Here is a 25,525-nt window from a genome sequence, read left to right as displayed (position 1 = left end):
GGAGCTAATAGTGCTTCAGAAGGGTGGTGTGAGACTTAATGAATATTGCTAAAGCGTTTGTTTCTGTGAAAACAACTGTATTTGTTTTATTTTAAATATATATTTATACTTATTCGGGGTCGGGCCCAACACTTTGGGAGGCTGAGGCTGGTGGATCACTTGAGCTCCGGAGTTCGAGACCAACCTGGCCAACATGGTGAAACCCTATCTCTACTAAAAATACAAAAAAAAAAAAATTAGCCACGCATGGTGATGAGTTCCTGTAATCCTAGCTACTTGGGAGGCTGAGGCAGGAGAATCGCTTGAACTTGGGAGATGGAGGTTGCAATGAGTCAAGATCGTGCTACTGCACTCCAGCCTGGGTGACAGAATGAGACTCCATCTCGAAAATAACTAAGTAAATCATTAATAAATAAATATATATTTATATTCCTTCAACTTTAAATGGACAACTAAGAGCTTGTATACACTTGTAAAGTATTTTAATGCAGTATGTATTATAATAATTTAATGCAGTAAATTATATATATTTAATGTAGCATATTAAGTTATATATATTTAAGGCAGTATATTAAATTATACCTATTTAGTGCAGTATATATTATATATATTCAATGCTATATATATAGCCAAATGGAAAAAGGCATCAATATAATTGTAGTGTTGATTTATTGGGTATCTCCTAAGGAAATTGTTTTCTACAGTTAGAAAGTATTGCTTTATATCATTATATCATATGGATAATAATCTGTTGTAGTGCAAAACAGAAAAGTTGGAATAAAGTATGCTTATACCATGTCTTCTTAGTAATATATAATCTTGAAAATTATATATAATTTGAAATGGATATATGTTTATATATATATATATTTTTTTCCTTTTTAATGATAGCCAAAGCTATGATATTGGGAAGATGGATAAGAAATCTACTGGGCCAGAAATGCTGGTAAGGATCATGTTAAATATTGTAGAAATAGGTTGAATAACCTGCTTTATTTTATTGTTATAAAATTATAATAGCGTACTCCCCATTTATGAGTAGATTAGCTATTGGGCACAACATTTAACATCTCAGTGTATTTGTTTTTGTATATTTATATAATAATATAATCTAACTCATAGGCATGTACCCATGAATTAATATATGTAGAGTGCTTTGAACAATGTTTGGGTATGTAAATTTTAACTTTCTTTTCTCTGTGTGTGTGTGCGTGTGTGTGTGTGTGTTTTGAGATAGAATCTCGCTCTGTTGCCCAGGCTGGAATGCAGTGGTGGGATCACTGCAACCTCTGCCTCCCAGGTTCAAGCGATTCTGGAGCCTCAGCCTCCCAAGTAGCTAGGACTACAGGCATGAGCCACCACACCTGGATAATTTTTGTGTTTTTAGCAGAGACGGGGTTCTGCCATGTTGGCCAGGCTGGTCTGGAACTCCTGACCTCAGGTGATTTGCCCACCTTGGCCTCTCAAAGTGCTGGGATTACAGGAGTGAGCTACCGTGCCTGGCCTAGTTTTAACTTTTCTTATTGCATATTTTGAAGTTGCAGATTTTTCCCCAACTGCCCAGACAGAACGTGCTTGGATATGGAAATTAATCTTAATATGTAATCAAGCAAAATGTGATTGTGTAAATAAATGTGATGTAAAATTACTACATTCTATAGCAAAATGGAATTTTTTGAATATCCATTTGATTCCTACTATTACAGCATATTAATCAAAATGTAACTGGATACCTTTTTAATGTATTTACCACTGTAATATATGGGGAATAAAAGAGAAGCATAAAATGTAGCTTCTGCCCTTAAGGAACTTATGATTAAAGGATAAAACTAGTACAAGTGACTACAATGAAATATTATCCTGGCTTAATAAAGAAAGAAATCTGACACATGCTACAACATGGGTTAACTGTGAGGAAACTATGCTGAGTGAAACAAGCCAGTCACAAAAAGACAGATAATGTATGGTTCCACTTACGTGAGGTACGTAGAGTAGTCAAATTCATAGAGACAGAAAGTAAAATGGTGGTTTTAGGGGGTAGGGAGAGGGGAGAATTGGGAACTATTGTTTAATGGGTATAGAGTTTCAGTTTTGCAAGGTAAGAGAGTTCTCGAGATGGATGCTGGTAATGATTGCACAAGAGTGTGAATATACTTAATACTACTGAACTGTACACTTAAAAATGTTTAAGATGGTCATGGAGCCGGGTGCAGTGGTGTGTACCTGTAGTCCCAGCTACTCAGGAGGCTAAGCCAGGAGGATTGCATGAAACCAGGAGTTTGAGGCTGCAATGAGCTGTGATCATGCCTGTGAATAGCCACTGCATTCCATCTGGGCAACATAGTAAGACTCCATCTCCAAAAAAAATTTTTTTTTGAGACAGGGTCTTGTCACCCAGGCTGGAGGGCAGTGGTGTGATCAGCTCACTGTAACCTTCAAACTCCTGGGCTCAAGCAGTCCTCCCTTCTCAGCCTACTGAGTAGCTGGGACTACAGGTACACTCCACCACATCTGGCCAATTTTTAATTTTTTATAGAGACGGGGGTCTCACTTTGTTGCCTGGGCTGGTCTCAAACACCTGGCCTCAAGTGATCCTCCCACCTTGGCCTCCCAAGGTTCTAGGATTACAGGCATGAGCCACTGCACCTGGCCTAAGATTTTAAAAAAAGTTTAAGATGGTCAATTTTATGTTATGTGTATTTTACCACAATTAAAAATAAATTATTTATATATAAATATATAATATTTATATTTATATATAGTGACATTGTCACTTATTATATAACAGTGAGACTCAATTAACTATAATAATTGCAACGATATGGATGTTCTCACCTATAATATTGAATAAATGAAGCAAGATACAAAGTAGTACTTACTGTATGATTCCATAAATGTAAATGCCAAGAACAGTCAAAATGAATATATGGTGTTGGACATCAGGGAATTGGTTACCCCTATTTGAAACAGGGTCTGAAAAGAAGCATGAGTGGGCTTGTTGCTGTTAATGTTCTGTTTCTTAACTTTTTTGTTGTTAACATACATGTGTTTACTTTGGGAAAATTCGTAGAGCCTAGAATTCATAAGAGCATAGAGCTCTTGAGATTTTTATACTTTTCTGTATGTCTTTTATACTTCAATGAAAAAAAATAGAATTTAAAAAACACTACTAGAAGTGAAACAATTTGGGAAGATAATGATAAACTTTGTGGTACTGACCTGAAGTATGCAGAAGTGCATGTAGAAAAGGAGATTATCAAGATTAGCTAGAGTAGTTGTAGGAGCCTTTTGGTAGGAGACAGGTCTTGTTGGGGTCCACACAGTTAAAAGGGAGGAAGAAAATGACTCCAGGCAAGGGATCTAGATGGGAGATGTCTAAGAAGGAAATAAGGATGGAAGATAGGATACAAGCTTGATTAAATGGAATATTCATATTCCATATTGTAAGTTTAGTGAGGTAATACTATGCAGTAATTTTTTATTTCATGCCAGCAGTCATTTATTTGAGGTGTAATTTATATACAGTAAACTTCACAAGTCTCAAGTGTACAGCTTGATGAGTTTTAATATATAGTAGTCTTGTATATTACACCATACAGATCAAGATACAAAAACTTCCCAACACCCCCAAAAGTTCCCTTGGCCCCATTCTAGTTAATACCCACCTCTACTTCCAAGAACAAAAAAACACCATTCTGACTTTTACTACTCTAGATTATTTTTGACTGTTTTTGAGCTTTGTATAAATGGAATCATACAGTTGTCCTGTTTTATGTCTGGCTTTTTTAAAACATACATTGTGAGATTCGTTCATTTTGTTACGTCTTTTGGATGATTTGACACTTTCACTATTATGAAATAGCTACAGTATTTCTCAGAAATGCCATATTTACTCCATAAAAGTCATTTGGGGGAGCTTATAAATTCTTAGAGTTGTTCCACGATAATAATGTGGTGGTAAGCTGATTAAATGAAATATTGCTCTGCCTCAGTTTCCTTATTTTAAAAGGGGGGATGATAAAATACGTTAAATACTGTTAAGAAAATAATTATATTAACATAATTATATTAAATTTAAATAAGCCAGGAATATAGCCATTACTGTAACATTCTTAGACAATATTTTATATGGGTAGCATAATGATGAGACATATTCCAAGACTGTGGTCGCTTAAGGAAATGCTATTTCATAAAGATGACTTATGTTTGAGAAGATGCCTGTCACTGTGGGAGTGCTAGTCAGCTGTTGTATTGAAGTTTAACCATCAGATATGTGCTTTTTTTCTTTTTTTTTTTTCTTACAGGCTAAAGTTCTACGGCTATTAGCCACGAATTATTTGGATTGGGATGGCACCAAATATTATGATAAGGCTCTCAATGCTGTAAACCTAGCAAACAAGGTATGGGGCTTGTATTTTTGAATACTAACTTAATGTATTTTTTGAAGTCTTGATCACATTTTGAAATCCAGTTTAGACATTTGCTTCAGCATTTACTCTCACAGATTGTTATAATCTCTTCTATAGCACAGAAAGGAAAAATAAAATATTGCTATAATCTGAATGTTTGTGTCCCCGCAAATTCCTATGTTGAAATCTTAACCCCCAAAGTGATGATATTAAGAGGTGGGGACTTTTTGGTGTAGAATGGACGTAAAAATAAAAGAGGTGGGGACTTTGGGAGATGATAAAGTCATTGGGCAAACCCCTCTTGAATGGTATTACTGCCCTTATAAAAGAGGTCCACAGGAGTTTGTTCACCCCTTTTATCATGTGAGGACATGAGAAGGCACTATCTTTGAGTAAGCAGGCCCTCACCAGACACCGAATCTGCGAGCACCTTGATGTTGGAGTTCCCAGCCTTCAGAACTGTGAGAAATCAATATCTGTTGTTTGTAAAGTATCTAGTTTATGGTATTTTGTTATAGCAGCATGAACAGACTAAAACAAATATACTTCTTTGAACACCAGAGATTTTTGAGAAAATTTTCTTTTCTGTGAAACAGGGATCTCTCTACTGTGAGTTTTTAGGATGAAGAAGTAAATGATAAAATAGGCAGAATAATGGGATTTAATTTTAAAAACAACTCCAGTGGTTGACTTTCAGCTCATGTTCACACATACCTAAAAACATGAATACAAAGCGGGCGTGGTGACACATGCCTGTATTCCCAGTTGCTCAGGAGGCCAATGTGGGAGATTTGCTTGAGGCCAGGAGTTCAAGGCTGCAGTGCACTATGATTGCACCTATGAATAGTCACTGCACTTCAGCCTGGGCAACATAATAGCAAGACCCCATCTCTAAAACAAACAAAACAAAATGTGTATATATCTACACTCCTGGACAAGGAACACTGAAAGGCTGGTGACCCTTTAAAAATAGATTCAGGCTGGGTGCGGTGGCTCATGCCTGTAATCCCAGCACTTTGGGAGGCTGAGGCAGGCAGATCACAAGGTCAAGAGATCGAAACCATCCTGGTCAACATGGTGAAACCCCATCTTTACTAAAAATACAAAAGTTAGCCAGGTGTGGTGGCGTGTGCCTGCAGTCCCAGCTACTCGGGAGGCTGAGGCAGGAGAATCGCTTGAACCCAGGAGGCAGAGGTTGCAGTGAGCCGAGATCGCACCACTGCATTCCAGCCTGGTGACAGAGCAAGTCTCCGTCTCAAAAAATAAATAAATAAATAAATAAAATAAAATAAGAGAGATTCAATTAGGATCAATGTGTTTTACTTAATAAGGCAATTAAATATACTGATACACTTTAGAAAGGTTTTTTTCAACAGAGTGGAAGCATGAAAATGAATAGCTCGATCAACCAGAATGTTAAATTTCTCAAACAGAGCATTTACTTGAACTATATTTTCCTGAAATTTATGTCATGTGGATGGGGTTATTTAATGCTGAAAAACTTGTTCAACATTAAAATTAAAAAATTAATGTAGAAATATTTATAGACAGGAATATTTTCTTTTTTTAAATTTTACTTTAAGTTCTAGGGTACATGTGCAGAATGTGCAGGTTTGTTACATAGGTATACATGTGCCATGGTGGTTTGCTGCACCTATCAACCCATCACCTAGGTTTTAAGCCCTTGCCTGCATTAGGTATTTGTCCTAATCCTCTCCCTCCCCGTGCCTCCCACCCCCTAACAGGCCCTAGTGTGTGGATGTTCCCCTCCCTGTGTCCATGTGTTCTCATTGTTCTACTCCCACTTATGAGTGAGAACATGCGGTATTTGGTTTTCTGTTCCTGTGTTAGTTTGCTGAGAATGATGGTTTCCAGCTTCATCCATGTCCCTGCAAAGGACATGAACTCATTCTTTTTTATGGCTGCATAGTATTCCATGCTGTATATGTGCCACATTATCTTTATCCAGTCTATCATGGATGGGTATTTGGGTTGGTTCCAAGTCCTTGCTATTGTAAATAGTGCTGCAATAAATATACGTGTACCTGTGTCTTTACAGCAGAATGACTTATAATCCTTTGGGTATATACCCAGTAATGGGATTGCTGGGACAAATGGTATTTCTGGTTCTAGATCCTTGAGGAATCACCACACTGTCTTTTACAATGGTTGAACTAATTTACACTACCACCAAAAGTGTAAGAGCGTTCCTATTTCTCCACAACCTTACCAGCATCTGTTGTTTCCTGACTTTTTAATAATTGTCATTTTAATTGTCGTGAGATGGTATCTCATTGTGGTTTTGATTTGCATTTCTTTAATGACCAGTGATGATGAGCTTTTTTTCATGTTTGTTGGCCGCATAAATGTCTTCTTTTGAGAAGTGTCTGTTTATATCCTTTGCCCACTTTTTGATGGGGTTGTTTGTTTTTTTCTTATAAATTTGTTTAAGTTCCTTGTAGATTCTGGATATTAAACTTTTGTTAGATGGGTAGATTGTAAAAATTTTCTCCCATTCTGTAGATTGCCTGTTCACTCTGAAGATAATTTCTTTTGCCGTGCAGAAGCTCTTTAGTTTAATTAGATCCCATTTGTCAATTTTGGCTTTTGTTAGAATTGCTTTTGGTGTTTTAGTCATGAAGTCTTTGCCTATGCCTATGTCCTGAATGGTATTGCCTAAGTTTTCTTCTAGGGTTTTTATTGTTTTGGTTTTACATTTAAGTCTTTAATCCATTTTGAGTTAATTTTTGTATAAAGTGTAAGGAAGGGGTCCAGTTTCTGTTTTCTGCATATCAGCCATAATATTTTTCTTAGCAACTGTATCATTTTAAATTCCCATCTATAGTGCACAAGGGTTGCAATTTCTTCACGTCTTCAGCAGCACTTGTTATCTTCTATTTTTTAATAATAGACATCATTATGAGTGTTAGGTTCACCTTTGTTTTTTGAATGATATTTTTTCCAGGTATAGAATTTAAACCAGACAGCTTTTTTTGGGGGGGGGGTATTTTAAATATTTCATTCCACTGTATTCTCATTCTGTTGTTTCTGTTGAGAAATATGGTGCCAATCTTATGTTTGTTCTTTTTTACATAGCGTGTCTTCTTTTCTGAATAAGTTTTGGATTTTTTATCATTGGTTTTGAGCAACTTGATGTTATGCTTTTAAGTAATTTTATTTATGTTTCTCGTGCTTGGGGCTCTTTGTGATTTTTTGGATGTCTAGGAGCATAATTTTCATTATGTTTGAAAAGTTCCAGTATTTCTTCAAATTTTTTTTCTGCTTTCCCCCAAGTACTCTAATTAACCATGTATTAGGCTGCCTGAAGTTGTGCCATAGTTTGCTTATACTCTTTTCACTTAAAACATAATTTGTTATTTTTGTTTCATTTTGGACTGTTTTGTATTGCTATTACTTTTAAGTTCATTAATCTTTCTTCTGCAATGTCTAATCATCTGTTAATCTCATCCCATATATTTTTCATTTCAGACTTTGTAGTTTTTATCTCTAGAAGTTTGATTTGGTTTATTTTTATATCTTCCAAGTCTCTAGTTAAATTTTTGAGCATACGAAATACAGTTATACTTACTCTTTTAATGTCTTTCTTTGATAATTCTAATATCTATGTCACTTCTAGATTAGTTTCCATCTATTGTCTCCCCATTATTGATTGTTTTTGCCTGCTCTGTCTTTCACTGGGTGCCAACTATTTTACATCGTTGGCTGCTGGATATTTTTGTAATACTATAAATCTTATTGAACTTTATTATGGGAAACAGGCAAGTTATTTGGAAACGATTTGATCCCGCTGTTCATGTGAACTCCTGACTCTTGCTTAGTATGAAATATTTCCTTCTTTGTTTTGTAATTATGGATATGTTAATTTATGTTCAGTGAGTGTTAAGTTTTTAGAATCCTATTCAACCTGGATTGAGAGCACGGCCCTGCAGAGAAACTTTTTATTGGCATCAGCCAGATGTAAAAGAGTTACCACTCTTTTGGTTACTTTTATTTTACTTTCTCAGGTTGGAGGTTTTTGGACCACATGAGTAATGTAAATTTGAACTCTGTATCTACATGAAGGCAGAGCCCATTAAAAAATTCTCTAAACCAAAAAACTTATCTACACAAACTTTTTTTTTTTTTTTTTTTTTTTGCCTCACTCAGAGCTTAGCTAGAAGACAAACTTCCTATGCCATTAGATAAAAGAAAAAAACTCAGGAAACTTACCACCTCCATATGGTTCACTTCTCCAAGTTTTGTTGCCTCACTACAATCTTTGTTTTTGTTTACTTTTAAGAGTCCTCAGGTTGTTGCTTTTTATATCTTGTTCAGAGTTCTTAGTTGTAATTAGTAGAAGGTATAGGCTTAGTTGTCTTGCTTCATATCTGCTGGAACTGAATCTGATAGTAAATTTTTAAAGGAGAAATTAAAATTTGGTATGCCTATGTTGTTTCACAAAATTACCTTTGAAAATGTATTAGTGCAATGAAATAAATATAAAAGGCATAGGTGCTTAGATACTACACCAAAAGCACAAGCAAAAAAGAACAATTAGGTAAAATTAAGTCTCATTAAAATTAATTTTTTTTGCTTCAAAGGAAATCATCAAGAAAATGAAGACACAATCCATAGGATCCTCCCAACAGAATGGGAGAACATATTTGCAAATCATATATCTGTTGTCTATTAACCATAATATAAAAAAGAACTCTTACTATTCAATAAGAAGACAAACAACCCAATTGAAAATGGGCTAAGGAGGCAAAGGAGCTCAATAGACATTCTCCAAATAATACGTACCAGTAGCCAATAAGTACACAAAAAGATACTCAATATCATTAGTTATCAGGGAATGCAAATTAGAAGCACAATGAGAAACCACTTTACATCCACTGGTATGGCCCTCCGACTTGCTTTTATTTCAGAATTGTTTTGGCTCTTCTGAATCTCTTGCATTTTCATATTTTGGAATCAGCTTGTTGATTTCTGCAAAGAAGACAGCTGGGAATTTGGGAGGAATTTTGTTGAATCTGCAGATCAATTTGGGAATTATTGCTATCTTAACAATATTAAGTTTTCAAATCCAGGAACATTTATTCATTGTTTTGTAGGTTTCAATAAATAAGTTTTGTCCTTCTTTTGTTAAATTTATTGCTTCTTTATGCTTTTATAAATGGAATTATTTTCTTGACTTTTGGATTGTTCATTGCTAGTATATAGAAATGCCATTAATTGAAAAAATACTGATATTATATCCTACAATCTTCCTGTACTTGTTCTTTTAGCTTTAATAGTTTTTTAATGGATTCCTTAGGATTTTCTGTATACAAGATCATATTTTCTGGCCGGACGCTGTGGCTCACACCTGTAATCCCAGTACTTTGGGAGGCTGAGGTGGGTGGATCACTTGAGGTCAGGAGTTCGAGACCAACCCGGCCAACATGGTGAAACCCCATCTCTACTAAAAATACAAAATTAACCAGACATGGTGGTGCACTCCTGTAATCCCAGCTATTTGGGAAGCTGAGGCAGGAGAATCACTTGAATCCAGAAGGGAGAGGTTGCAGTGAGCCAAGATTGTGCCATTGCACTCCAGCCTGGGCAACAAGAGCAAAACTCCGTCTCAAAAAAAAAAAAAATCATATTTTTTGTAAATAAAGATAGTTTTACTTCTTGCTTTCCAACCTGCGTGCCTTTTGTCTCTTTTTCTTTTCTAATTTTTCTAGCAAGAACATTCATTACTATGTTAAATAGAATTGGCAAGAGCAGTATCTTTCCCTAATCTTAGAGAGATTTCAGTATTTTGCCATTAAGTATGGTGTTAGCTGTGGGTTTAGTATAGATGCCCTTTGTCAGGTTGAGGAAGCTCCCTTCATTCCTAGTTTTTTGAGAATTGTACAACCACGTTAAAAAACAGTTTGAAGTTACTTGATAAAATAAAATTTGATCATACTGGACCACCCAGCAACTTCACTCCTAGGTATATACTTTAGAGAAGCGCTAGCATTTGTATACAAGGAGAGGTATACAGAATGCTGATTCCAGGATTGTTCATAATAGCAATTGCGTTGGAAACAGCTTAAATGTCCAAAGTAGAATGTGCAAATAAAGTGTGAATTATTCATAAAACAGAGTACTATACAACAGTTGTTCTTAAAATTTAGCTTGTGTAAGTATTACCTAGAGTGTCTGTTAAACACAGTTTGCTCATTTGTTACCTTACTAAACAGATAATAGAATTTATGTTGAATTGGAAACTTTCCATAATGCAAATCAATAATAATTATTTTACACATTTTCCCCCACACATGCACATACAATTGGCTAGGCAATACTCCCAGAGTTTCTCATTTAGTAGGTTTTGGATGGGGCTTGCATTTCTTTTTTTTTCTTTTTTTTTAAATTATACTTTAAGTTTTAGGGTACATGTGCACGACGTGCAGGTATGTTACATATGTATACTTGTGCCATGTTGGTGTGCTACACCCATTAACTCATCATTTAACATTAGGTATATCTCCTAATGCTATCCCTCCCCACTCCCCCCAACCCACAACAGGCCCCGGTTGTGATGTTCCCCTTCCTGTGTCCATGTGTTCTCATTGTTCAATTCCCACCTATGAGTGAGAACATGCGGTGTTTGGTTTTTTGTCCTTGCGATAGTTTGCTGAGAATGATGGTTTCCAGCTTCATCCATGTCCCCACAAAGGACATGAACTCATCCTTTTTTATGGCTGCATAGTATTCCATGGTGTGTATGTGCCACATTTTCTTAATCCAGTCTATCATTGTTGGACATTTGGGTTGGTTCCAAGTCTTTCCTATTGTGAATAGTGCCGCAATAAACATATGTGTGCGTGTGTCTTTATAGCAGCATGATTTATAGTCCTTTGGGTATATACCCAGTAATGGGATGGCTGGGTCAAATGGTATTTCTAGTTCTCGATCCCTGAGGAATCGCCACACTGACTTCCACAATGGTTGAACTAGTTTACAGTCCGACCAGTAGTGTAAAAGTGTTCCTATTTTTTCACATCCTCACCAGCACCTGTTGTTTCCTGGCTTTTTAATGATCGCCATTCTAACTGGTGTGAGATGGTATCTCACTGTGGTTTTGATTTGCATTTCTCTGATGGCCAATGATGATGAGCATTTTTTCATGTGTTTTTTTGGCTGCATAAATGTCTTCTTTTGAGAAGTGTCTGTTCATATCCTTCACCAACTTGTTGATGGGGTTGTTTGTTTTCTTCCTGTAAATTTGTTGCAGTTCATCGTAGATTCTGGATATTAGCCCTTTGTCAGATGAGTAGATTGCAAAAATTTTCTCCCATTTTGTAGGTCGCCTGTTCACTCTGATGATAGTTTCTTTTGCTGTGCAGAAGCTCTTTAGTTTAATTAGATCCCATTTGTCAATTTTGGCTTTTGTTGCCATTGCTTTTGGTGTTTTAGACATGAAGTCCTTGCTCATGCCTATGTCCTGAATGGTATTGCCTAAGTTTTCTTCTAGGGTTTTTATGGTTTTAGGTCTAACATTTAAGTCTTTAATCCATCTTCAATTAATTTTAGTATAAAGTGTAAGGAAGGGATCCAGTTTCAGCTTTCTACATATGGCTAGCCAGTTTTCCCAGCACCATTTATTAAACTGGGAATCCTTTCCCCATTGCTTGTTTTTGTCAGATTTGTCAAAGATCAGATAGTTGTAGATGTGTGGCATTATTTCTGAGGGCTCTGTTCTGTTCCATTTGTCTGTATTTCTGTTTTGGTACCAGTACTATGCTGTTTTGGTTACTGTAGCCTTGTAGTATAGTTTGAAGTCAGGTAGCGTGATGCTTCCAGCTTTGTTCTTTTGGCGTAGGATTGTCTTAGCAATGCAGGCCCTATTTAGGTTCCATAGGAACTTTAAAGTAGTTTTTTCCAATTCTGTGAAGAAAGTCATTGGTAGCTTGATGGGGATGGCATTGAATCTATAAATTACCTTGGACAGTATGGCCATTTTCATGATATTGATTCTTCCTACCCATGAGCATGGAAAGTTCTTCCATTTGTTTGTATCCTCTTTTATTTCATTGAGCAGTGGTTTGTACTTCTTCTTGAAGAGGTCCTTCACGTCTCTTGTAAGTTGGATTCCTAGGTATTTTATTCTCTTTGAAGCAACTGTGAATGGGAGTTCACTCATGATTTGGCTCTCTGTTTGACTGTTATTGGTGTATAAGAATGCTTGTGATTTTTGCTCATTGATTTTGTGTCCTGAGACTTTGCTGAAGTTGCTTATCAGCTTAAGGAGATTTTGGGCTGAGACGATGGGGTTTTCTAGATATACAATCATGTCATCTGCAAACAGGGACAATTTGACTTCCTCTTTCCCTTTATTTCCTTCTGCCTGATTGCCCTGGCCAGAACTTCCAACACTATGTTGAATAGGAGTGGTGAGAGAGGGCATCCCTGTCTTGTGCCAGTTTTCAAAGGGAATGCTTCCAGATTTTGCCCATTCAGTATGATATTGGCTGTGGGTTTGTCATAGATAGCTCTTATTATTTTGAGATACATCCCATCAATACCTAATTTATTGAGAGTTTTTAGCATGAAGGGTTGTTGAATTTTGTCAAAGGCCTTTTCTGCATCTATTGAGATAATCATGTGGTTTTTGTCATTGGTTCTGTTTATATGCTGGATTACATTTATTGATTTGCACATGTTGAACCAACCTCGCATCCCAGGAATGAAGTCCACTTGATCATGGTGGATAAGCTTTTTGATGTGCTGCTGAATTCAATTTGCCAGTATTTTATTGAGGTTTTTTGCATCAATGTTCATCAGGGATATTGGTCTAAAATTCTCTTTTTTTGTTGTGTCTCTGTCAGGCTTTGGTATCAGGATGATGCTGGCCTCATAAAATGAGTTAGGGAGGATTCCCTCTTTTTCTATTGATTGGAATAGTTTCAGAAGGAATGGTACCAGCTCCTCCTTGTACCTCTGGTAGAATTCGGCTGTGAATCCATCTGGTCCTGGACTTTTTTTGGTTGGTAAGCTATTGATTATTGCCTCAATTGCAGAGCCTGTTATTCGTCTATTCAGAGGTTCAACTTCTTCCTGGTTTAGTCTTGGGAGGGTGTATGTATCGAGGAATTTGTCCATTTCTTCTAGATTTTCTAGTTTATTTGCGTAGAGGTGTTTATAGTATTCTCTGATGGTAGTTTGCATTTCTGTGGGATCAGTGGTGATATCCCCTTTATCATTTTTTATTGCGTCTATTTGATTCTTCTCTCTTTTCTTCTTCATTAGTCTTGCTAGCAGTCTATCAATTTTGTTGATCTTTTCAAAAAACCAGCTCCTGGATTCATTGAGTTTTTGAAGGCTTTTTTGTGTCTCTATTTCCTTCAGTTCTGCTCTGATCTTAGTTATTTCTTGCCTTCTGTTAGCTTTTGCATGTGTTTGCTCTTGCTTCTGTAATTCTTTTAATTGTGATGCTAGGGTGTCAATTTTAGATCTTTCCTGCTTTCTCTTGTGGGCATTTAGTGCTATAAATTTCCCTCTACACACTGCATTGAATGTGTCCCAGAGATTCTGGTATGTTGCGTCTTTGTTCTCATTGGTTTCAGAGAACGTCTTTATTTCTGTCTTTATTTTGTTATGTACCCAGTAGTCATTCAGGAGCAGGTTGTTCAGTTTCCATGTAGTTGAGCGGTTTTGAGTGAGTTTCTTAATCCTGAGTTCTAGTTTGATTGCACTGTGGTCTGAGAGACAGTTTGTTATAATTTCTGTTCTTTTACATTTGCTGAGGAGTGCTTTACTTCCAACTATGTGGTCAATTTTGGAATAGGTGTGGTGTGGTGCTGAAAAGAATGTATATTCTGTTGATTTGGGAGGGAGAGTTCTGTGGATGTCTATTAGGTCCGCTTGGTGCAGAGCTGAGTTCAGTTCCTGGATATCCTTGTTAACTTTCTGTCGTGTTGATCTGTCTAATGTTGACAGTGGGGTGTTAAAGTCTCCCATTATTATTGTGTGGGAGTCTAAGTCTCTTTGTAGGTCACTCAGGACTTGCTTTATGAATCTGGGTGCTCCTGTATTGGGTGCATATATATTTAGGATAGTTAGCTCTTCTTGTTGAACTGATCCTTTTACCATTATGTAATGGCCTTCTTTGTCTCTTTTGATCTTTGTTGGTTTAAAGTCTGTATTATCAGAGAGTAAGATTGCAACCCCTGCCTTTGTTTGTTTTCCATTTGCTTGGTAGATCTTCCTCCATCCCTTTATTTTGAGCCTATGTGTGTCTCTGCACGTGAGATAGGTTTCCTGAATACAGCACACTGATGGGTCTTGACTCTTTATCCAATTTGCCAGTCTGTGTCTTTTAATTGGAGCATTTAGCGCATTAACATGTAAGGTTAATGCTGTTATGTGTGAATTTGATCCTGTCATTGTGATGTTAGCTGGTTATTTTGCCCGTTAGTTGATGCAGTTCAGCCTTGATGGTCTTTACAATTTGGCGTGTTTTTGCAGTGGCTTGTACCGGTTGTTCCTTTCCATGTTTAGTGCTTCCTTCAGGAGCTCTTTTAGGGCAGGCCTGGTGGTGACAGAATCTCTCAGCATTTGCTTATCTGTAAAGGATTTTATTTCTCCTTCACTTATGAAGCTTAGTTTGGCTGGACGTGAAATTTGGGTTGAAAATTCTTTTCTTTAAGAATGTTGAATATTGGCCCCCACTCTCTTCTGACTTATAGAGTTTCTGCCGAGAGATCAGCTGTTAGTCTGATGGACTTCCCCTTGTGGGTAACCCGACCTTTCTGTCTGGCTGCCCATAACATTTTTTCCTTCATTTCAACTTTGGTGAATCTGACAATTATGTGTCTTGGAGTTGCTCTTCTCAAGACCTATCTTTGTGGCGTTCTCTGTATTTCCTGAATCTGAATGCTGGCCTGCCTTGCTAGATTGGGGAAGTTCTCCTGGATAGTATCCTGCAGAGTGTTTTGCAACTTGGTTCCATTCTCCCTGTCACTTTCAGGTACACCAATCAGACGTAGATTTGGTCTTTTCACATAGTCCCATATTTCTTGGAGGCTTTTTTCGTTTCTTTTTATTCTTTTTTCTCTAAACTTCTCTTCTCGCTTCATTTCATTCATTTGATCTTCCATCACTGATACCCTTTTTTCCAGTTGATTGAATCGGCTACTGAAGCTTGTGCATTCATCACGTAGTTCTTGTGCTGTGGTTTTCAGCTCCATCAGGTCCTTTAAGGACTTCTCTGCATTGGTTATTTTAGTTAGCCATTCGTCTAATTTTTTTTCAAGGTTTTTAACTTCTTTGCCATGGGTTCGAACTTCCTCCTTTAGCTTGGCGTAGTTTAATCGTCTGAAGCCTTCTCTCAACTCGTCAAAGTCATTCTCCATCCAGCTTTGTTCCGTTGCTGGTGAGGAGCTGCACTCCTTTGGAAGAGGAGAGGCAATCTGATTTTTAGAATTTCCAGTTTTTCTGCTCTGTTTTTTCCCCATCTTTGTGGTTTTATCTACCTTTGGTCTTTGATGATGGTGACAAACAGATGGGGTTTTGGTGTGGATGTCCTTTCTGTTTGTTAGTTTTCCTTCTAACAGTCAGGATTCTCAGCTGCAGGTGCATTGGAGTTTGCCAGAGGTCCACTCCAGACCCTGTTTGCCTGGGTATCAGAGCGGAGGCTGCAGAACAGTGGATATTGGTGAACAGCAAATGTTGCTGCTTGATCGTTCCTCTGGAAGTTTTGTCTCAGAGGAGTACCCGGCCGTGTGAGGTGTCAGTCTGCCCCTCCTGGGGGGTGCCTCCCAGTTAGGCTACTCGGGGGTCAGGGACCCACTTCAGGAGGCAGTCTGTCCATTCTCAGATCTCAAGCTGCGTGCTGGGAGAACCACTACTGTCTTCAAAGCTGTCAGACAGGGACAGTTAAGTCTGCAGAAGTTTTTGCTGCCTTTTGTTTGGCTATGCCCTGCCCCCAGAGGTGGAGTCTACAGAGGCAGGCAGGCCTTCTTGAGCTGCAGTGGGCTCCACCCAGTTCGAGCTTCCCAGCCTCTTTGTTTACCTACTCAAGCCTCGGCAATGGCGGGCGCCCCTCCCCCAGCCTCGCTGCTGCCTTGCAGTTTGATCTCAGGCTGCTGTGCTAGCAATGAGCGAGGCTCTGTGGGCGTAGGACCCTCCAAGCCAGTCGCAGGATATAATCTCCTGGTGTGCTATTTGCTAAGACCGTTGGAAGTGCGCAGTATTATGGTGGGAGTGACCCAATTTTCCAGGTGCCATCTGTCACTCCTTTCTTTGACTAGGAAAGGGAATTCCCTGACCCCTTGCACTTCCCGGGTGAAGCCATGCCTCGCTCTGCTTCGGTTCATGCTCAGTGCACTGCACCCACTGTCCTGCACTCACTATCCAACACTCCCCAGTGAGATGCACCCAGTACCTCAGTTGGAAATGCAGAAATCACCCGTCTTCTGCGTTGCTCACACTGGGAGCTGTAGACTGGAGCTGTTCCTATTCAGCCATCTTGGCTCCAACCCATGGCTTGCATTTCTTACAAGTTCCCAGATGGTGCTGATTCAGGGACCTCCCTTTGACAGCCATGCTATATAGTAATGAAAACAAATAAGTTTCACATATCTACATGGATGAATCTGAAAAAACATGATTTGAATGAAAGGAATCACAGAAGAACTTAGATACATTATGATTCTGTTTAAGTGAAGTTCAAATGTAGGCAAAACTAAATAATTGTGTTGGCTAGCTTGAGCTGTTATAACTAAATAGTATAAACTGGGTGGCTTAAGCAACAGAACTTTATGTCTCACACTTCTAGGGACTGAGATGTCTAAGATCAAAATACCAGCCTTTTTGGTTCCTGGTGAGGGCCTTTGTCTTGGTTTGAAGATGGCCACCTTCTTTCTATATCTTCATTTGGCAGAGAAAGAGAGAGAGAGAGAGAGATCATCTCTCATCTCTCTCATGTCTTTTCTTATAAGGGCACTTATCCCATTCATGAGGGCTCAGCCCTCATGACCAAATTACCTCCCAAATCCCCCACCTCAAAATACCATCACATTGGGGATTAGATATTCCATATATGAATTTTAGAAAGACACAAACATTCGGTCCATAGCAACTGTATATTGTGTATATATAAAGAAAAGCAAGGGAATTACTGCACAAAATTCAGGATGGTGTTTACCTCTGTGAGGTGAGGAGGATGCCTATGGGTAAGGATACATTTGAGGCTTTTTATGTGGCAATAATCTGTTTCTTAACCTTGGTAGTGAGGACACCGGTGTTTGTTTTATTATTATTCTGTAAACTATACATATACATTGCATATACATATGTTTATATACTCATGTGTGTGTATGTGTGTATGTGTATGATACACTTCACACTAGAAATGAATACATTATCTTTAGAGCTTGCAAAATATCCAGATAGTGTAGTAATGCCTGCCATGATAGACAGAGCTTCAAGGGAGGCAGCATATTGTAATGGAAAGATTATGTCCTTTAGAGTCAGAGAGATCTGAATTCAAATTTCAGCTCTACTACTTACCAGTTGTGTGACCATGGGTAAGTTACTTAACTTTATCTGGCCCTGCAAAACAAGATTCACAATACTTATCTTGTATGTTTGTTGTACCTGGAGCCTGTTTCTCAGTAACTGGTGAAAAGAAAAAAATCAGCAAACAAAAATCTAAGGAAGGGAGCCGGGCATGGTAGTTCATGCCTATAATCCCAGCACATTGGGAGGCTGAGACAGGAGGATTGCTTGAGCCCAGGAAGTGGAGGCTGCAGTGAGCCGTGTTTGTACCACTGCACTCCAGCCTGGGAGACAGAGTGAGACTCTGTCTCAAATAATGAAAAAAAAAAGCAGCCAGGCCTGGTGGCTCATGCCTGTAATCCTTGCACTTTGGGAGGCTGAGGCAGGTGGATCACTTGAGGTCAGGAGTTCGAGAACAGTCTGGCCAACATGGTGAAACCTCGTCTCTACTAAAAATACAAAAATGAGCCAGATGTGGTAGAGTGCACCTGTAATCCCAGCTACTCGGGAGGCTGAGGCAGGAGAATTGCTTGAACCTGGGAGACGGAGGTTGCAGTGAGCCGAGATTGTGCCACTACACTCCAGCCTGGGCGATAGAGTGAGACTCCATCATAAATAAATAAATAAACAAACAAACAAAGCTATGAAGAATGAGAAATAACAGTGAGAAAAGTTACAGAGAAGACTAGGATTTTGATAGTAGGGAGAAAGCTGATGGATTTAGCAGGCAATCTTCATGACTTCTGGAAGTGTAGTTTTAAGAGACAATAAGGATGGACAATATACGGTGCAAATGTTTACAGAAGTGAAGACATGATGATAACAGAAGTAAAATGTCCATTATCTGGGGTTGTTTGGTAATGAAATCAGTGAAAATCATATCTGGAATTGTTTGGTAAAAAAAAAACAGAATGTTAAATTTGTGTGAGAATAGCAGACTCAAGGAAAACAGATGTTGCCAAGATCTGGAAGACCTCTATGTCTCTGAAGATAAAAGGGAATTGAATCCAATACATACTTCAACAAACCTACAGGAAAGATGGTAATGCAATAAATCAAAATTGGCAACTTCAGTTTATTCTTTGTACTAGTGTCATCTATATTTGCAAGCCCTTTTAATACCAGTGCTTACTTTCTCCAACTTTCTATTTTTAAGGCATCTCACATATGAATACCTGTAATTATGTGCAGAGTATGGAGCTAATCAGTACGGTGTTCATGTAGGGGTTAATTGGCTTTGTAGAGAGAAAAGTTCTGTTCTGTGGGCCTAGACTGTACTTTTAGTCTTAGAAAGTTGTTTAAAGATGTACCCTGTCAGGCGAAAGTGGAACCAGGAAGATCACAGATGGCTTAGGGCCAACTAACAATGATTTAGAAATAACGTTGTTATTAATGGTAAACACAACAGGCATATCTTATGGAAAAGACAATACATTTTCTATTTTATTCCGCCGTTGTTTGCAAAGGACCTTAGTTAATAAATCTCAAAAGAAAATAAAACTAGCCGGTTTGTGGTTTTGCTTACAAAGAATATGGCCTGAGATTTGTACAGTTTGAGTATTAATCTTGTCATTAAATGTTTGTCACTCATTGGAAATATTTACATGTTCTTTTCCATATATTATTTCATTTAGATTGAAAAAATATTGGGAAATATCCTCAGGGATAGAACAAATGTTATGATATGATCTTCTGTAATTTCGATTTCCTTTGATTATGAGTTATCCCAAGGTGGTTGAATAAAGCAGGCAATTACTTGAAAATTGTCTTTTACATTCCACAATTTTAATATCATTGTGATTTCTTTGTTTAAAATAGGAACATTTAAGTTCTCCTGGGCTTTTCTTAAAAATGAAAATCCTCTTGAAAGGCGAAACATCTAATGAAGAACTCCTTGAAGGTATGATCTCTGTATGTGAAGAGCACACCATTTTGAAACATCACTACAATTTGTTAAATATAAGATCTTTTGTAGTATACTAACAATAGGTGTAATTTGATGGTGGCTGAGAAGGAAAATGATCACCCAGGAAAGGGAAAATATTGTCACCCAGGAAGAAAGAGAGAAAGAAGAAAAAATAGTAGCAAATTTAAAAAGTGTTTTTTTTTAAAAAAAAAAAAGCTGAATAAAAGCAATCAGTTTTCTTTTAGTCCAGCAGAGAACTGTAGCTACCCAACCCTTCTGAAGTTGTCTACCACCATGAAGAAAGAAAGATTACCTATTAATGGGAAAAGCCTTTGTAATGCTGTGATTTTTATAATTACTTGTTTATAAACATTGCTATTTATTTTCCATAATTCTCCAAGGACCAGAATGTACACTGCACAAAAGTTGGTCATTGGGCAAGTCACTTAACTTTGCTTTGTTTCTTCATTTAGCAAAAGAGATATTATTATTATCTATCTCATCATGTTGTTTTGAGAATCTTGTGAGAAAATGTGTATAAAGCATTTAACACCATACCTGGTGCATAGTGTGCAATATATGTTACCTATTACTGTAGTTATTATTATTACTGTTATTACTACTATATAGATGCATTACATGAAGCAAAACTATGCACACTAGCCCTTAACATTTCAGTTTTGTTTAGTCATAAAAATTATTTACTCTAATTCTTTTAATGTTGTACATGCTTTTTAGTAATCTTTAAGAGCTGCATTATTTGTACTATACAAAATTATATGTTAGTATAGTTACTGATTATCCAATAAATAATAACAATTTGTTATAGTTAGAACTATAATTCAATTTGGCAGTAGCCCTAAATTTAGTACTACTGAATCTTTCGGCGGCCTCTAGAATTTTAGCCAATCACTTAAGAGACCTCAGAAGCTCAAATGTATTGGGGATTCTGCATCTCTAGGCAACAGTATCACCTCAGCATACACAGATTGAAAAATGTTAGAAACCAGGAAGACAACTCTACTTTTTTGCATTGGGGGAATAAACAAACCAACTAACCAACTAAAATAATACACTTACTCCAACTAAGACAACATAGGAAGACCAGAGAGATGATTGGAGTCACCAAGTTGAAGTACATTAGTTTGGGATGATAATTCCTTATGACAGTGTTTATCCAAATGTAGGTAAGAAGCAGAGTTTAAAATGAAATTGTTCTTTATTCACAGGTTCCTTTTACTTAACTCAATCTAGATACTCCCGAAGTTGCAATGTCAGTCATAGTTTGATTACAGATTAGGAGGCTAACCCAAATCCAAGTTTTTTATATTTAAAAATACTAGATTTTGCATTGAAAGAATATATGAAACTTGCATTTTTATATTCTGTTTGTTGCTTTGCTGGTGAAAATACTTTACTCTTAAAATGGTCAACCTAACTGCCGGCATTATTGCACTGATATTTTTTGTAGTAGAAAGATTGAAATTTAAAAATAAACATTTTTCATTGTGAAAGAATAGCACATAATAATTTAAGACATTTTTGGAAAATACTAAAAATTCTCATGGTCCTACCATCCACTAGAAGCTCCTTGACAGCAGGAATATTTGTTATGTTTTATCCACTGCTAGATTCTCAGCACAAAGCACAATGCCTGGTACAGATAATATGCTCATTAAATATTTGTCAAATAAATAGAATCTAAACACAATCACTTTTAGAAATTTGATCACTTATTTTCAGTATTTTTTCTCTTAGTTTATTTTGCTTTTATTACAGAATTGTAACTATATAGTACATAAAAGTTTGCTTTCTAATTTTTCACTTACTAATCTTATACATTTTTCATATTAGTGTATATTCATTTTTTCCACTTTATTTCATACTCAACAGTTTTAATGGTTGCACAATAGTTTATTGCTACCCTGAAATAGACATACAGTGTATACTTCTTTTCTATTATTATTATAATCTACACTGCTTTTAATATTTTTGTTCATAAACTTTCCCCATATTTATTCCAGGTGACTTTTCAGAAGCACAATTTCTTAAAGGGAATAATAATAGCAGCTGCCATTTATTAAATGCTTACTAAGTGCTAGGTTCTTTGCTATATAATTTCCATACATTATCTCAGGTAATCCTCTCAACAACCCTGAGAAATTGGTGGTATATTCTCCATTTTACAGGTGACAAAACTAAGGTATAGAGAGCTTAACTTGCCTATGGCCATACAAGTAGCAAGTGGTTTCAAATTTAGATCTGTCTGACTTCAGATACCAAGCTCTCTACCCCAGTGTTCTTAGCGTATAGTATTGCCAAGTTGCTTTTTGAAAGGATTGCACCAGATTACTTTGCTATCTGTGCAAGAGTGCTTGTGTCATGACACTCTCCAGCATTGGATGTTAATACTTTAAAAGAAGATTTTGATAAATTTTTAGGCAAAACATGGTATATGGCAAACATTTAGTAAGTAGATTTTGAATAGAGGAAAATTATTGAAAATAACTAAGCTTCCTCAAAAATTAAACTGGTAATTATTTCATTTTTTCATCTTGTTAGCTGTCATGGAAATACTACATCTTGACATGTCCTTGGACTTCTGTCTGAACATTGCTAAACTGCTGATGGATCATGAAAGGTACAGAATTGATTTCCCTTTCTCTAAAGACTGACAGTTTTTGGCTAGGCACCAGTGGCTCACACCTAGAATCCCAGCACTTGGAGAGGCTGAGGCGGGAGGATCCCTTGAGCCCAGGAGCTTGAGACCAACCTTGGCAACATAGCAAGACCACATCTCTACAAAATATTTTTTAAAAAATTGGCTGGTATGGTGGCATGTGCCTGTAGTCATAGCTACTCGGGAGGCTGAGGTGGGAGGATCACTTGAGCCCAGCAGTTCAAGGTTACAGTGAACTATGATAGTGCCACTGCATTCCAGCATGGGGAGCAGAGCAGGACTCTCTCAAAAATAATTTTAAAAATTTAGTCCCTCCTTCACACTAGCCATGTATCAAATCCAAATAGCTGCATGTAGCTAATGGCTGCCTTATTGGACATTACAGATTAAAAAAATTTCCATTGTCACAGGGAAGTTCTATTGGGCAGCACTGTTTTAGACCCTGTATTTCTTTTAATGCAGACAACATTTAAAATAGTTCTTTTCTGGCAGCTACATCATATGGTTAATTTCCTGGACTTATGAAACTATATGCCTCATATCCTCCACTTTTATGGTTAAGAACCCATTAACCATACTTTATAAACTATTAAATTTCAGCCTGATTGTTACAGCCTATTTTTTCAGTTCTTCTGATCTTTGTGAATTTCACTTCTATCATGCAGTGTATTAACTATTCCTCCCAGTTTGTGTCATCTTCAAATTTGGTATTGCCACCTGTCTTCATCTAATTCAGGGGTCTGCAAACTTTTCTTACAGGTTAAGATATAAGTATACATTTTGGGCTTGTGGGCCACACAGTCTCTGTCACAACTAGTCAACTCTGCCGTCGTGGTGCAAAAGTAGCCATAGACTAATCATAAACAAATGTGTGTGGCTTTTATTCCAGTAAAACTTTATTCATAAAAACAAGTAGAGCAGCTGGACTGCAGGCCATAGTTTTCTAACTCCAGATAATTTGACAAACAGCAAAACTGAGGCCAGAACCTTCGTGGCAGCATAGATTAATCTCCAGGTTAACAGCAATCCATTAATTGATACTTTTTAGTGTACAATCATTGAACCTGTTATAAATCCACCTAATTATAGAGCTAGATGACCTAATTTCCTTCATGTTGTTCACAAAAATTTCATGGAACTTAATTTTTATTTTTTAAAGTTTTGGTTGTTTTTATCCTTCCCTCTTCCAAAAAGAATTTGAAACTTCTTATATTCAAGTGTATAATAAAGCTCTGAAAATTGAAATAGACAATCAAAACCCTGAAAAGGAGGAAGCAAACATACCAAACACAATGGCTAATATAGTTGCTGTGGTAGAGCATTCAATTTAATGGTAAGCTTTCTTGCAGCCAGGGAAAAGGGGCAATGTGATATTTTATACAATTTTCATTATTAAATAACAAAAGCTAACATTTACTGATACTTGCTTTTTACTAGGCACTATTCTAAATTCCTTACATTATAAATTATGAAGTACCTCTAAGGTAATTTGATTAACCCCATTTTGCAGGTGAGAAAAATGAGGGTTAGATAGAAAAAGTAATTTGCCCACAATTGCATAGCTAGGAAGGAGCAGAGCTGGAATTTAAATATGTTTGCAGAGCTCACGCTTTTTATTACTGTAGTAGAAGGAATACATTCAATACTACATTCCAAATCAATTAATCACTAGAAAAAGTTTACAAAGTGGTGGACTATGGGCTGGGTGTGGCGAGAGATGTGTTGCATATAGTTGAATTAGTTGCCAACATTAAACATTCAGGAAATTTCACATAAAAATATGGTTTTCATATATATATATATTATATATGTATATAATATATACATAGAAAATCTGTGTAATGAAAAATAATTCAAGAAAAGGACTGAAATTTCAACTGGGTTTATTTTGGAAAGTGAATAAAATAAGCAATCCTGTTGTAAAATGTTGTAAAATGCAGTTATGTAGTTATATATTAAGGGAAAAGATTGCCCAGGCATTAGCTCTCTTACAGATGACAACTTTACAAAAAAGTGTCTACTGAGTCACAAAATGTATTCTTTTTTTTTTAGTACCTTCTTTTTTTATTATACTTTAAGTTCTAGGGTACATGTGCACAACATGCAGGTTTGTTACTTATGTATACATGTGCCATGTTGGTGTGCTGCACCCATTAACTCCTCACTTACATTAGGTATATCTCCTAATGCTATCCCTACCCCCTTCTCCCACCCCATGAAAGGCCCCAGTGTGTGATGTTCCCCTTCCTGTGTCCAAGTGTTCTCATTGTTCAATTCCCACCTATGAGTGAGAACATGCAGTGTTTGGTTTTTTGTCCTTGCGATAGTTTGCTGAGAATGATGGTTTCCAGCTTCATCCATGTCCCTACATAGGACAGGGACTCATCCTTTTTATGGCTGCATAATATTCCATGGTGTATATATGCCACATTTTCTTAATCCAGTCTATCATTGTTGGACATTTGGGTTGGTTCCAAGTCTTTCCTATTGTGAATAGTGCCACAATGAACATACGTGTGCATGTGTCTTTATAGCAGCATGATTTATAATCCTTTGGGTATATACCCAGTAATGGGATGGCTGGGTCAAATGCTATTTCTAGTTCTAGACCCTTGAGAAATTGCCACACTGTCTTTCACAATGGTTGAACTAGTTTACAGTCCCACCAACAGTGTAAAAGTGTTCCTATTTCTCCACATCCTCTCCAGCACCTGTTGTTTCCTGCCTTTTTAATGATCGCCATTCTAACTGGTGTGAGATGGTATCTCATTGTGGTTTTGATTTGCATTTCTCTGATGGCCAGTGATGATGAGCATTTTTTCACGTATCTTTTGGCTGCATAAATGTCTTCTTTTGAGAAGTGTCTGTTCATTTCCTTTGCCCACTTTTTGATGGGGTTGTTTGTTTTTTCTTGTAAATTTGTTTGAGTTCTTTGTAGATTCTGGATATTAGCTCTTTGTCAGATGAGTAGATTGCAAAAATTTTCTCCCATTC

General features: G+C 37.0%; 1 protein-coding gene across 2 annotated transcripts in view; it reads left to right on the top strand.

The window, feature by feature from the left end:
- TEX11 (testis expressed 11) overlaps positions 1-25,525 on the top strand; it is a 380,181-nt gene that overhangs the window by 167,352 nt on the left and 187,304 nt on the right. For both annotated transcript variants that reach the window (XM_003820153.4, XM_055106718.1), the window contains 4 exons: positions 892-946; positions 4,305-4,400; positions 19,764-19,845; positions 22,414-22,492. In XM_003820153.4, the coding sequence (XP_003820201.2) occupies positions 892-946; positions 4,305-4,400; positions 19,764-19,845; positions 22,414-22,492 (312 nt within the window). The remainder of the gene's footprint in view (positions 1-891; positions 947-4,304; positions 4,401-19,763; positions 19,846-22,413; positions 22,493-25,525) is intronic.

This window comes from Pan paniscus, chromosome X (assembly GCF_029289425.2).
Source record: "Pan paniscus chromosome X, NHGRI_mPanPan1-v2.0_pri, whole genome shotgun sequence".
Classification (NCBI taxonomy): domain Eukaryota; kingdom Metazoa; phylum Chordata; class Mammalia; order Primates; family Hominidae; genus Pan; species Pan paniscus.
This window is presented reverse-complemented; position numbering and strand designations above follow the sequence as displayed.